We start from the raw sequence: 13431 nt of genomic DNA, 5'->3' as shown, positions 1-13431 counted from the left end.
ATTAATACTACGAAAAAATGACAAAAATAATTTGAAATAAGTTTAATATAGTCCCTTAATTATATATCTAAACTGTTTTGGTCCTCTAAGTATGCTAAAAGTGTGCACCTTCGGTCTCGGTCAAATAGTTAACAAACTTGGATTGTTATATTTAACGGGAACATTAAAGACCGAAATTCACATTTGTTCTTTTAGGTGCTTGTATAATGTAATTATTGGCTATTGTATTTGTAGTTAAATCTTTATATATTTTTATAATTCTCTTTAAATCTAACAATCAGAACTTGTTAAATTTAAATGATCAAAATTGCTGAACAACATATTCAAAGTACTACCGTTTGTCCTTATATAATTTTTTCAAAAATTTATTTCAAAACGTGTTTGTCCATGAAATTTTATAAGTTTTTGAAAATAAATTTTTTGAAAAAATAAAAAGTAGTTTTAACCACTTTTTCAAATTTTTTGATTTTTTTTTTCACTCATAAAATTGTAATATTTTTTTAAGTAAAATGCATGTCCAAATATAATTTTAAATTCTAAATAGTATTTCTCGACGTAACTCCAAATATTACCATTTTTATGTCCAAATGCTTAGTGAGTCTATACAAGTGACATTTTCTATTTATTTTGTCACCAGAGCAGACCAAAATTGTTTCCTTATTTTAACCTTTGTAAGATTCCCTTCTTGGAAGGTCCGAACAAGATTTGCTTTTAGCTACCCAAAAAAGTTTACTGTTTGTTTTTAAAATATATTGTCTTAAAACCCCATAAAAAAGCTCCTTTCTTGATCATAACCTGATCCTTAAGTTTTCTTATGTTGTGAGTTCCTCATCATGGCATTATCATTGCGAGTCATATTATTCACTCTCTTTGTTTTTATTACACTCATATTTACACAGATCAAAGCTGAAGCTGAATTATCTTTGAATAATGATGAAGTGGAAAATGTTCAATCCCATGATTCTACTTCTCAAGAATTGGACCATCTTAAGTCCAAGATCCAATCTTTGGGTTAGTTTTGAATAAAAATCCCTTTTTTTAATGTTTAGTTTAAGTTTTTTATTCCTTGTGGGTGTTTTGGAAATTGTGTTTCTTGAATTTATGTGTGGATTAGTTGATCAAAAGTCTAGCTTTTAAGGTGCATTGGAAAATATTGGAGGATCATTTTCTAAAACATTTTCCATTGTTTTCTTAGATAACTGTTTAATATGGAGGACATAATAGGATGATAAAGTTCTGGTTGTATTTTTTTACTACTAATAAAGATTGATGATGATATCCATGAGTTGGTAAAATAAGTGGTATATATTAAGAACTGTGGTAATTGTAAAAGAAAATGACCTGTGTTCATAAGTAGTGGAATTTGCCATAGTTCAAGGTAAACAAATAGTGAATATAGTTTCATGAAAGGAAATTCTTTTCCAGTCATAGGAAGTTAGCCTTAATTTTCATATCTGGTAATGCAAGGAACTCTTTGAAATGTTAATGTGATGATTTAATTTGGTTGACTGGTTAAAGTTCTCGTCTTTATGGAATTGAGTTAATGATGAGCTAGAATTGAAGAGAATAGATTTTGGGTTAGTTACGAAAGGAAAGAAAGAAAGGGCAGCCTGGTGCACAAGCCATCCCGCGTTCACGCAAGGCCCGAAGTGTAATATAGACAGCCTACCCAAATGCAAGCATTAGTGACTACTTCCACGACTCGAATCCGTGACCTATAGGTCATACAGAGATAACTTTACCGTTGCTCCAAGGCTCCCGTTCAGATTTTGGGTTAGTTTAGATGAGCTAAATTTGATAGTAGAGTAGATTTTCGGTCGGCGATGCAAGATTACAGGACTAAGAAATGTAAGTAATTTTGTTAAATTATATATATTATTCTAAGTGGTTGAAATAATGGCTACTACGAAGTCAAAACTGAATGCTGTATGTTAGAGCTAATTAGTTTGGTACAAAGAAAGAGCTAACTAAAGAGATATCTTTACGTTCTTATAAGATAGCAGAGCTATATTGTCAATTGCGTGTCCTCTAAAATGTTTTTCCTTTTGAAGAATCAAACGTGGAGGAGACGGCCATGGAACTGAAGCAGAAGGATGAAGTCATTGCTGACAAGGAGAATATGATTAAAGAGAAATCAGAGAGTATTGCTTCATTGCTAGCCGAGATTGCTTCTCTCCAAGTGAGCCAACAAACTTCCTCATACTAGTATTGGCTTTTATCTGCAATTCTATGATTGCTAAAATGTCTGAATAATGCTTCTATAACACCTATACTCATAGTTTTTTTCTTGGGAAAACTACACAGTATACCGCTCTAAAAAATAATAGCCAGTAAATTTATATTATTTTTGTATTTTAATGTATAATATACATATATTGTATATAATCAGTGCATATTTTTTGTGTATTTGACTAGCGGATGTAATTATATTTGGCCGACCGGCCAAATGTGTAACTTGCCCCTTATATCTTTTGTTTTCTCAGCAAAAAGGTACATTAGATGCCGAGGAGCAAGTTAGAAAGGCTCATGCACGAGTTGATCAACTAGAAAATCAAGTCAATAAACTGAAAACAGAAGTTGATATGAAGAATAAGGAGTTGGGAGCCCAAATAAATGAAGCAGAGAAGAGAGTAACTGAATTGATTTCAAAAGTTGAGAAGGTAACCTCTTGTCTGAAACTGCATTTTAGGTTTTTGTCTTGGTACCTGCAGTATCTAGCCTAATCATATAATGTCATTCACATTCTTTTGAATTTATGCAGCTTCAAAAGACTGTTGATGAGCAGAAGGCAAAACTGAGAAAAACTGAACGGGCTCTTCAAATTGCTGAGGCATGGTCTTGATAAAAGCGCAACTCCAAACTTTTGAAATTTGTATCGTAGGATACAATTTCTAATGCATCTCCTGTTTTTTACTCTTCTTTCAGGAGGAAATGATTAGAGCCAGATCTGAAGCCACGTCAAAAACTCAGCAGCTTGGAGAGGTATAATTACTTGGTGTATGTTTGATTGCTTAAGCTGCATGCAGGAAATACATTCCTCTTCCCAAGAGGCCATAATTTCATGCCTATTTTGGGTTGGACTGCTTATATTTTGATAGATGCTTTATTCGATCTCCCAGTTGGACTAGAAATCTTGTGATCCATGTAAAAATTTCAAACTGGTACCGTTTGATTGCTACCTGTTATTTTCTGCTTCGACATGTTGATTTTATAGTTTAGCTAGTCTTTAAAAGTCCAATCACAGTAAAACTGGGGATATCTGTGTGCTGGTGGTATCACATATGTTTCGAAATAAATTATGGTGCTGTTGGTGGTGATATCAGCAGCATGGAAAAAACTGGATTGACTTTTCTAACTCTCTTTAAAAGAGACTGCTTTCAATTTCACTTGCCTTAGAACCTTCTTTTTATTGATATTGATTTAAAAGAGACTGCTTCCAAGTATTGGACTGGCCAGGGATTTTTGTTGAACTTTTAACCACTTCATATAAATGTCTAAGTTGTCAAAGAGAGCACGCTTTCTAGTTACTTAATGATGTTCTCACCACGCCTCCTCATGTGCGAGCTTGATTCTTTTTCACGAGTGAATCATGTGGAAATATTTTGGCCGAACCGTGGTGATGAGACATTAACTCAGGACCTCTACCTGCTCTGATACTATATTGAAATGGGTGACCACCTCATTCAAAAATTTAATCTTGCAGAGAGAAACAGAGAGTACACTTAATTATGTCCAACAATTTTAAGGATCGTTAAAAAATTAAGTAGTGAGATTTTAAGAGAAGCAACGATGGTTCTTATAGTTGTTAATTTGGTGTTCCTTTTGGGTAGGTTTGTTCATGGAGCTTTTGTCAGCGGTAATTTTGTTTAGGTTGTATATTTGGGTGGTAATAATCCACAAGGATTTAGTTGATCCATTGCTGCTTCTAAGAATTTGACTATGTGAAGCCAGGTTATGCTTCCCCCCAAGCTATTTCTGTTGTAACCCAAATAAAAGAAACAAATGTTCCTTTGGGCAGATTATGCTCCTTGCCGTAGTTAGATTTTGGTGAATCATCCTACATGCCTGGTAATATGTTCTTTTCTTTTCTGAATTCAGGTGCATGGTGCATGGCTTCCACCTTGGCTTGCTGTTAGTTTGATCCATTTCCAGGTATTTGGATAAACAATTATCTTATTTTAGAACTTCCAAAGTTGGAGCAACAATCACAAGTAACATGATTCTATGCTGATTTTTGATTTTTTTGTCAACTGCAGTCTATTTTGGAGAAGCACTGGATAGAGCACGGAAAACCTGCTATGGACATAGTGATTCAGAAGGTACATTGTTTTTTGGCTGTTCAATATCCCAGTAGGCTACGCAATGGCGGAGTCAGGATTTCAATTTTATGGGTTATGGATTTTAGAACGATGATTCAAAGTGCTAATATCTGGCTTCTAAATTGAATACTTGTACATGTTTAATGAATTTCTTAGCATAAATATACTGTTTGAGCAAAAGCTACTGGGTTCGGCCGAACCTGTAGCCAGGCTTCTAGTTCCGCCCCTGAGGCTGCATTATACTGTTATTAATGGATGCGTGTCCACGTGACCGGTTTAACCTGCTTATCTCTGTTATGTGCTTTTTCAGGCTACTGAAAAGAAGGCCCAAGCTGAAACATGGGCTGCACCACATGTGGAAACAATCAAAACAGTAAGCCAAGCTTTGCATCATTAATGTTGAACATCTTTCTTTCCTATATATAAGGTTGTCTCATTCACTTGGTAGTTTCAATATTTCCATAGTCTTGCAAAGAAGTTGTGTATTCTTTATTTTACGTTGTCGTCGTAGTTCTAAGCTTTTATTTGTTATCATTATATAGAGAGCTTCTAGTACCTTTTTTTTTAATAATATTGGCCAATGATGAGCTTAATAGTGAGGATTCATATAGCCGACCTCTACTTGTTTGGGATTGAGGCATAGTTGTTATATTTATATCATTACATACAATATTATATAGTGAATTCAACTACAGTGAGTGAGGATGTGAGTATTTGCAGATATTGTTGCTTAACTTCTTATTCAAATTGAAGAAATTCTCTCGAAATTCAAACTAGATTGATTTGAGAAGCCTTGTGTGTACCGAACAAGTAATTATACAAATCTAATCTACTGTTTGAAGCAATGGATACCAGCTGCGAAGGAGAAGTGGGTGGTGATTTCCACTACCGCCGAGCCACATATAGAATTGCTAACTACAAGAGCTCTTGAAATTTACGAGACATCTAAAGGCGCCATAACTCCACATATCGTCAAGGTTCAAGAACTAGCAACTCCTCATGTTCAGGTAGCGTTTCCCAGTCTGCTTAAGAATATTTCTTTCCCGATCTTGTCATGCACTTATAGAGTCGTAGCCTTACCTTCTAAGTCTGCCATCCCTGAACAAAGAATGATTTTCTGACAGGAAATTAAGAAATTCAGCAAGCCGTACATTGATGACGTCGCCACTGCTGCAAAACCACATGTTGAAAAAGTTCGTGTTGCTGTCAAGCCGTACACAGAGGTGGCGGTTCATCATTATGGGAAGTTCCTTAAGTCTGCAACGACATACCATGATCAGGTATGAGAAAGTTAACGAGATATTAATCCCTGAAATATGATCTCATGCAGATGTATCTTCTCTTCTCCTCTTTAGATTCCACATTTCTACTACCACCTCGATAACTTATGCATGATGTTTGGATATTCCTGTAGTTTAAGAATGTCATCATTTTCTACCTTGAGAAATATTACCCGTATTTCTTTCTTTGGCTTTTTAACATCAACATTAACTCATTGGATTTGGCAACATTAAGTTCCTATTCTTGGCCGAGGTCATTACATGTTCAATGCTTCTGGACTTACTGTCAGAAGCAATAAGTAGGTTACATTTCTGGCTTCTGATTTTTACAATTCAAATACTCTGGTTGAAGTAGTAAATGCCCTTATTTTGATTCATGCACATATATATCCTATATTACTACTCCGTCCGTCCCAATTTATGCGGCAGGTGTACGCATTTTGAGAGTCAACTGAGTTTTTCTTTGATAGCAAATTTTTAATGTCTTTTAGATAATATATTTTGAATGGTTAATTACTATGGCTTATAGTACTTTTTATATAATTTTCAAATATATTAATTTTATTTTTTTTTTAAAAACTTTAAAATTCTATAACCAAATTCACGGTCAAAATTAAGAAGTTCTCAAAATCTGCATGGTGACATAAATTGGGACCGAGGGAGTATTATATTAGGCTTTTGATCCACCAATTGTAAACTCTGTTTGATATCCTTTGAAGCTGCAAGGCACAGTCAAAGAAACACTGGAGAAGCATGACGTTACAAGATCTCTTGCGACAGAGGAGCTGGTTTGGTTTGCGGTATATATCTGTTTGCATACTTCTATTGCACATCCATTCATGTCTCCGCCTTTTCCTCCAATTTAATATCTGATAACTTGTAAAATTGGTTGATTTTTTATGTGCTGTAGGCGTCGGCATTGTTGGCTTTGCCCATTATAGTTCTGTTCAAACTTTTGTCTTCCATCTTCTGGTTAGTACATCTACTCTGTTCCTCATTTTCTTAAGTAGAGATTATATTAAAATTATTTCATGAACTTATTTCACTCCATGAGGCTCAAATTTCTCTTTCTTGAATTGTATGTTGCAGCACAAAGGCAAAGGAATCCGATCGCACTGGTAATTCACATCATTCACGTCGTAAGGCCAAGAGGGGGCATCCGGACAAGAGTGCAACAGAAGTTGACTTTGTTCATCAAAACTAAGGCACGCTATATAGTCCGCAGGTAGCACTCTCTGAGAAAAGCTTTGAAGATTCATAGTGATATACTGATGTACATTGTGCTTTCGCTCCATGAATTTCAGTTTCTAGATAAGAGAGCATAAAATGTGTTTCTCATCGCCAACGTGTGCTTCATTCTTGTTTATTTTTCTTGTCCTTTACCGCTTGGCGTCTGATCTCTGGATTGTTTTCTCCTTGGCAGATTGGCTGTCCTTGTTCTCCCTGGGCATTTGGAGCTTTAAGTCTGTCTACAAATTCTTTTTGTTTGTTTCTAAAGCTCTTGCCTTAGGTTTTCTTGTGATGTGTATAAAGCCAAAATGTGATACAACAAAAACTTAGGTTTGAAATTTTTTGTGTTGGTGTATCACGCTTTGGCTTTGGAAAGTTTAATTTTTCCTGTAGAAAACTATGTTATTTATACTAAAGTGATACTAAGTATATCTTTTGATGTATTTTTAGGAGTATATGAAACTGTATCAGGTTTCAAGCAGGGTGCAAAACAAGCACTGGTTTGTACTCAAGTTTGTAATTGACTTTCTCATGGCCATGTCTTGAGTACATTAATTGTCCATGGAGTTTAATTTTTACACACTGACAGTATCTAGTCATTTAAAATATAACTACAAGTAATTGCTTATAATAAGTGAAACTAGCTATATATCAAAAAAATATGCCGCCAACCCGCTAAAATAATTGAAGGGGAGCTTGGAGCAACGGAAAAGTTGTCTCCGTATGGCCTATAGATCATGGGTTCGAGCCGTGGAATCAGCCATTGATGCTTGCATTGGGGTAGGCTGCCAACATCACACGTCTTGGGGTGCGGCCAATGATCACGCCCAACTATGCCTTATAAAAAGGACATGCGGTTGTTGTAAATATAATCCGAGTATTTAGCCCAGAGTCGAATCCACTGGGAATTAACCTACCAATTACTTTTGTCGGACTCACTGAATTCTTCGTAATCAACTTCCCAAATATTTTGAATAACAATTGGTGATATTTTTACTAACTATAACTGAATAAATTTAAGTAACTAAAAGCTAACTATGACCGAGTTGTAAACAAATAAGAGAGGGATCTAAGGTTGTGATTTCCCCTATTGATGGAATCCCATCCTGTTATGTTTCACATAGACTTGCCTAATCGTCTGTATCAATCATGAGTACTCTTACTACCGTAAATCTCTCCCGAGTAATTACGACAATTTACTAGACGCACTCTCCCGAGTTACACTAGTTGACTTTTCTAACAGCTCACTTAGATCGCACCCAAGGTTTCGTTATCCCTAATCCCACCTTTAAACCCTAGGTTATTGATTCCTCATATACTTTGGGAGTGGTGTTGTTCAACAACTACCTAAATATGCACTCTCTCTCGAGCAATACATATTAAATAGGCACAGCTAATCGAGGATCCTGTCAATTAACTACACAAGAAAGTAGTTGAACAAATAGAGATTAAACTGGGCAAACGATACTAACACAACAAGAAGTTCATCCCTCAACAGGTTCCATCAAAACCCTAAACTAAATAATTAGTTACTCATAGCAAAGCAAGATAAAAACATAGAAGTATTCATAATTCGCAAGTAATGACAACAAGAAGAAGATTGCAACACTCTAATGGTGGCTTGACCTTCTCACACTTGTTCTTGCCTCCAATTCAGTCTAAATAACAAGCTTAACCTCTGCTTGGGCAAGTTTGTTGAGATTATAAAGGATTAGGATAAGTTTCCCCCGATTTACACTTAAGAACCAAATTTCTGGACGATTACACAGTCGACCGCGGTAGAACGTGGCGCGACCGCGATGAAATGAATCCATTCTGCCTCACTCGTTTGGCCTACCGCATTCCAGCCGCGGTCGACCGCGGTCGCGGTGGCCTCAAGTCCAGTCATCCTTTGCCTCTTTCTTGCTTATTTTCATTTGGGTTCTTCTTGATTGGCCTTATATCCACATATTTTACTCCAAAACACTCCACAATCTCTTCCTAACTTGGATTAGTTCTTGCAAAGCAAAAGAACACTAATTAGAGTATTTTATTATCATTTTGCATTTAAAACAATAATAAAGTATGGTTCATTTAGAGTGTAAATAGTATCTATATAGCCTACTATCAACACCTCACACTTAAACCGTTGCTAGTCCTCTAGCAACAAACCACACTCTATAGGCCTAATCATCACAGGATACGTCCCCTACTCTTTATACCAAGAATACTTCACACGGGTAGACTACTTTAGCGCAACCTCCTCGCCTCAAGAGTGGACTCCTTTCTAGCCACGCAATACCCCTAAATAGCTCTCCTACTCTCAGTCATAGGTCCAGACTTACCTTCCCTTCATGAATCATGTGCCTACTCACTACAAAAGAGAGTTATATCATTTACAAATCACATACTGAGGAACGCGAATACAACATTTCACTCACCCTCAGAAACAACTTCTTATGCCACAAACAACGCACCATAGGCTTGACCGTAGTGTAATACTCGACTAATCGAGCTCATTCGGTCTAGAATCAAATAGGACTTTATTTGGTTGTAATGTTGGTTGCGGGACGGGTATGATACATATGGGTATAGTGATTACACCTCCCTAAGCACTCCACTACATTGTGTACTTTTAAGCTCTTAACTTTGTCATACCTTCATTCCACCATTACATTATTGGGTTAATCCTTTATCAAGCACACTTTTCTTTTAATAGCTACCACCAATTTGAGACTTCTCTTTTTTCTTTTTTCTTTTTTTTTCTGGTGGCCTCTAATATTATTTATCAACCAGTGCACTTTTGTCTTTTCATGTCCCATTAATTCCACTTAACAGCCCAACCAACCACCCCACACTTGTATTTTTTCATATCCATTACACTTTGAGTGCTTTTAAGAAGTGATAGGGTTTAACAAGATAGGCTATTTAAACTCGGGTTAGGCTTATAATGTGGTTGCCAAGGAAACAGACTTACGGGCTCAATGGGGTTGGTTAAGGTATATACAATTAGGTGGGAGCAAGCATACATAGAAAGGTTAAGCAAAGAAATGCCTATATCACTTTCTAGACGAAACGAGACTACCATTTCGCTTTGTACACACACAGGGCAAGTTCTAGGCATTGAATGTTAACACAGAATACAAAAAGGCTCACTCACACATGACACATGACTCAATTCTGTTAGGATCATCAGACACTCTGTTCTAAGTACTCGATCTATTCAGGGACACACAATTTAAGGCCTTCTTTGAGTAAACTAAAGAGCCTAAGTGTCATACTAAAGCAGTCTTTATTCAAGGTACCATAGAGTTAAGGGTCCCTATTTCCATTTTTGTTTCTCGCCCAAGACTTTCTAAACTAAAAAGAAAAAAACTAACTACACCCGGTTCAAATAGAAACACTTGGAAAAGAACCGTGGTTTAAAGAAAAACCAAGGGGGAGTTGATACACTACCTAACAAACGAAAATCTTTTGTTTTTTTGTTCAACTTAAATCCCTCAAGTGACCCGTCGAGAGGTGTCCGTCTTCGGGCTAAGTCGACGTTAACCAACAATACCAAACAAAAACAACACCATACAAATTTATACAATTATAAAACAACAGCCATCCCCCACCCTACACTTAAAGTTTTAGCATGTCCCCATGTCAAAGAATATAAAGCAGAACAAGGTAAAGGGACTTCCCTATGCTCAATCCTGATCAGAGACGTTGCCATGATCAAGGTGACACGCTCGTCCTAGTGCCCAGAGCCAGCCCGTGATCTTTTTCTCCGACCTAGCATGTTGAGTAGTCAAATTGTCAACTTTAGTACCCAGGTCAGTGACCGAAGTGCGGAGGCCAACCATTTCTTGCTCCAGGGCTGTCATGCGGGTACTTCGGCAGGCTTTTGATGGGCCCGACTTATTAGCACTCGGTTGTGGTGGGTCGGCAGCGTCCTCAACATCCTCATCATCATCATCATCATCGACCACCACTACCAGCTCTCTCCCAACTGTGATTTTGCTATCCCGGAATGGGGCTTTCAATTGCAATTTCCCATCTACTATGGGATTTCAGGAACTCGTGCAACACGACATAACTTGGTAACTAGAGAGAGGAAGTAAAACCCTTTGAGTACTTCTGGGGAGAGAATAAACATCTCATCATGAAGGAGCTTGGCCACATCAAAATCATGGTGGGTCATAAAATAGTATATAGCTGTTGCTCTTGGCTCATTGACATCGGTAGTGTTGCTGGAGGACAACAAACGACTGTTGATAATTGTGAGCCAACACTTAGCTTCCCAATTGAGAGACTGGGAGTTTGGTGTAATTTGGTGCTTTATCCATATTTGCTCCCTGTCAGCCACACATATTGCTTCCAGAATCGGTGCCCACCAGATAGTTGGGCGGTGAGTAGCCTAGTAATAATCTATATCCCCAGTGAATACCGACAACCGGTACACTCGGCAGATGGCCTCAAGGGACGTATTCACCCGGGTGTTTCGTACTGTGACCACCCTAATGTGGTTGGCGTTAAACCTGTCCTGAGCTGTTTTGGAAACAAACCTAATGTGGTCAAACAGTTCCGCACTAGCTTGACCCCGAGCTCTAGAAGAACTGCCAAGTCCACTAGCGGAGGACCCTGTGGTACGTATCTTTCTGGATTGATGCATTGTGCTTGCCAAAAACAGAGGCTCCTATTAGTGAGGGCTTGGGTTGTGTGAACCTTGGGTGGTTACTCAGACTTCACCACCACCATGGTCACATTGGCCATTATAACTCCACTGGGGCAATTTCACAAACACCTTGTGAGTATGGTCTGTAATCTAACACACTTATCCCCATGGAAGCATAAACTCATGGAAGCATAAACTCATCCCCTCAAATCAACTATTCTCACTTACCATTCCACCCTACCACAATTAATTTTACACAATAAAACCACACTTTTCTCTACAACATTGTGCACATAACCCACTAAAAACAGAAAGAAAATCAAAAGCAAAATTTAATTATAAATACTACACACTTCAAACATGAAAAATGCAAAATAGAGAATCATAAGAAGGTAGAGGAGAAGTTGGACATACCTGGGCTTGTAGAAATTGAGATTGATGGAAGATGGGGTCTTGTTGAAGTGTGTGTGTGTGTGTATGAGAAGAATGAGTTAGGGCTTGGAGAAGAGAAAAAGATAAAGAAAGAGAGAGAGATGTTAGTTTAGGGCTTGTAGAGAGAGACAATAATGGGGAAAGTGGGGGTGGGGCGGGTGATTTTGAGTGTTTAAGAGGAGAAGAAAAGAAAATAAAAAAAATCTTTTTAAAATGTGACTTACTTGGGCAAAAGACCTGTCGCGAATCACCGCGGCCGCGGTGAGTAAGGGGGGTAAAACAGAATGTTTGCGTTTCACCGGAGTCATGCCGCGGTCCCACTGCGGTCGCGGTGGATCGAGCAATCCTAAAATAGAATACTCCTCATTTACCGCGGTCGTGGTCGCAAGATTTTTTTTATTAGGATGTTAGTTTCCTACACATCTGGTACAACATCAAACAAAAGAAAAGAAAACAAAAGAACTCATGGGTTGCCTCCCACACAGTGCCTGATTTAACATCGCGGCACGACTCAGATGAGCGCATTTAAGGCTCGCTCGACCTCTAAGGTTCAGTCAGATTGATCACTGACACTTCCTTGGATTCATCCATGCCCACATATAGTTTCAATCTTTGCCCATTGACTCTAAATGTATGAGAGTCTTTATGTGAGGCAATATCTACATTAACTGAAGGGAACACTTCGACCACTCGAAATGGTCCAGACCATCGTGACTTGAATTTACCCGAAAATAGCCTTAATCTTGAGTTATAAAGCAACACCATGTCTCCGGGATTGAAATTTCGCTCAACAATGTTCTTGTCGTGCAACCTCTTCATTCTTTCCTTGTACAACCTCGTGCTCTCAAAAGCAAGAAATCGGAACTCGTCTAGCTCATGCAATTCTGTGACTCTATTTGTTCCTGCACTTCCATGTCCAGATTTAGATGTTTCATTGCCCACCAAGCTCTATGTTCCAGTTCCACTGACAGGCCTTCCCGAACACCAACTTATATGGTGACATACCAGTTGATGTTTTGAAAGCGGTTCTATAGGCCTAGGGTGCATCATCTAGTTTTTTCGCCCAATCAGTTCTTGTGGCGTTGACAGTCTCGGTCAACACACTCTTTTTCTCTCTATTCGACACTTCGACCTGTCCGCTGGTCTGAGGATGATATGAGGTTGCCACTTTGTGGCACACATCATACTTTGCTAGCAATTTCTCGAAGTCTCGATTGCCGAAGTGAGTGCCTCCGTCACTGATAATAGCTCTCGGGGTCCCAAAATGGGTGAATATATTCTTCTTCAAAAATTCCACCACCACCCTTGCATCATTGGTGGGAAGTGCTACAGATTCCACCCATTTGGGCACGTAATCTACATCAACAAATATGTACTTATTGCCAAAGGAGCTGACGAAGGGGCCCATGAAGTCTATCCCCTATACATCGAACACTTCAACCTCTGGAATTGGGTTCATGGGCATCTCATGGCGATGGGAAATGTTCCCAGTTCGCTAACATTCATCACACCCCTTCACCCATTGATGTGC

At 38.1% G+C, this 13431-nt stretch overlaps 1 protein-coding gene across 1 annotated transcript; it reads left to right on the top strand.

Moving 5' to 3' along the window:
* Window positions 1-635: 635 nt before the first annotated feature.
* On the top strand, window positions 636-7367 carry LOC104219843 (uncharacterized). Its single transcript, XM_009770593.2, has 14 exons — window positions 636-1011; window positions 2052-2179; window positions 2484-2660; window positions 2762-2830; window positions 2926-2982; window positions 4099-4152; window positions 4257-4319; window positions 4630-4692; window positions 5162-5326; window positions 5444-5599; window positions 6319-6399; window positions 6510-6571; window positions 6689-6824; window positions 7023-7367. Exons 1-13 carry the CDS (start codon window positions 834-836, stop codon window positions 6801-6803), a joined length of 1368 nt encoding a protein of 455 aa, XP_009768895.1. The 5' UTR covers window positions 636-833; the 3' UTR covers window positions 6804-6824; window positions 7023-7367.
* The last annotated feature ends 6064 nt before the right edge of the window (window positions 7368-13431 follow it).

This window comes from Nicotiana sylvestris, chromosome 12, assembly GCF_000393655.2.
Source record: "Nicotiana sylvestris chromosome 12, ASM39365v2, whole genome shotgun sequence".
NCBI classification, from domain to species: domain Eukaryota; kingdom Viridiplantae; phylum Streptophyta; class Magnoliopsida; order Solanales; family Solanaceae; genus Nicotiana; species Nicotiana sylvestris.
This window is presented reverse-complemented; position numbering and strand designations above follow the sequence as displayed.

Bases quoted from the DNA above. Each gene is read 5' to 3' on its own strand.
- LOC104219843 (XM_009770593.2), top strand. From the start codon at position 834: ATGGCATTATCATTGCGAGTCATATTATTCACTCTCTTTGTTTTTATT. The intron at 2,661-2,761 runs GTAACCTCTTGT...GAATTTATGCAG, and splicing joins TGATTTCAAAAGTTGAGAAG to CTTCAAAAGACTGTTGATGA. The intron at 5,327-5,443 runs GTAGCGTTTCCC...ATTTTCTGACAG, and splicing joins TAGCAACTCCTCATGTTCAG to GAAATTAAGAAATTCAGCAA.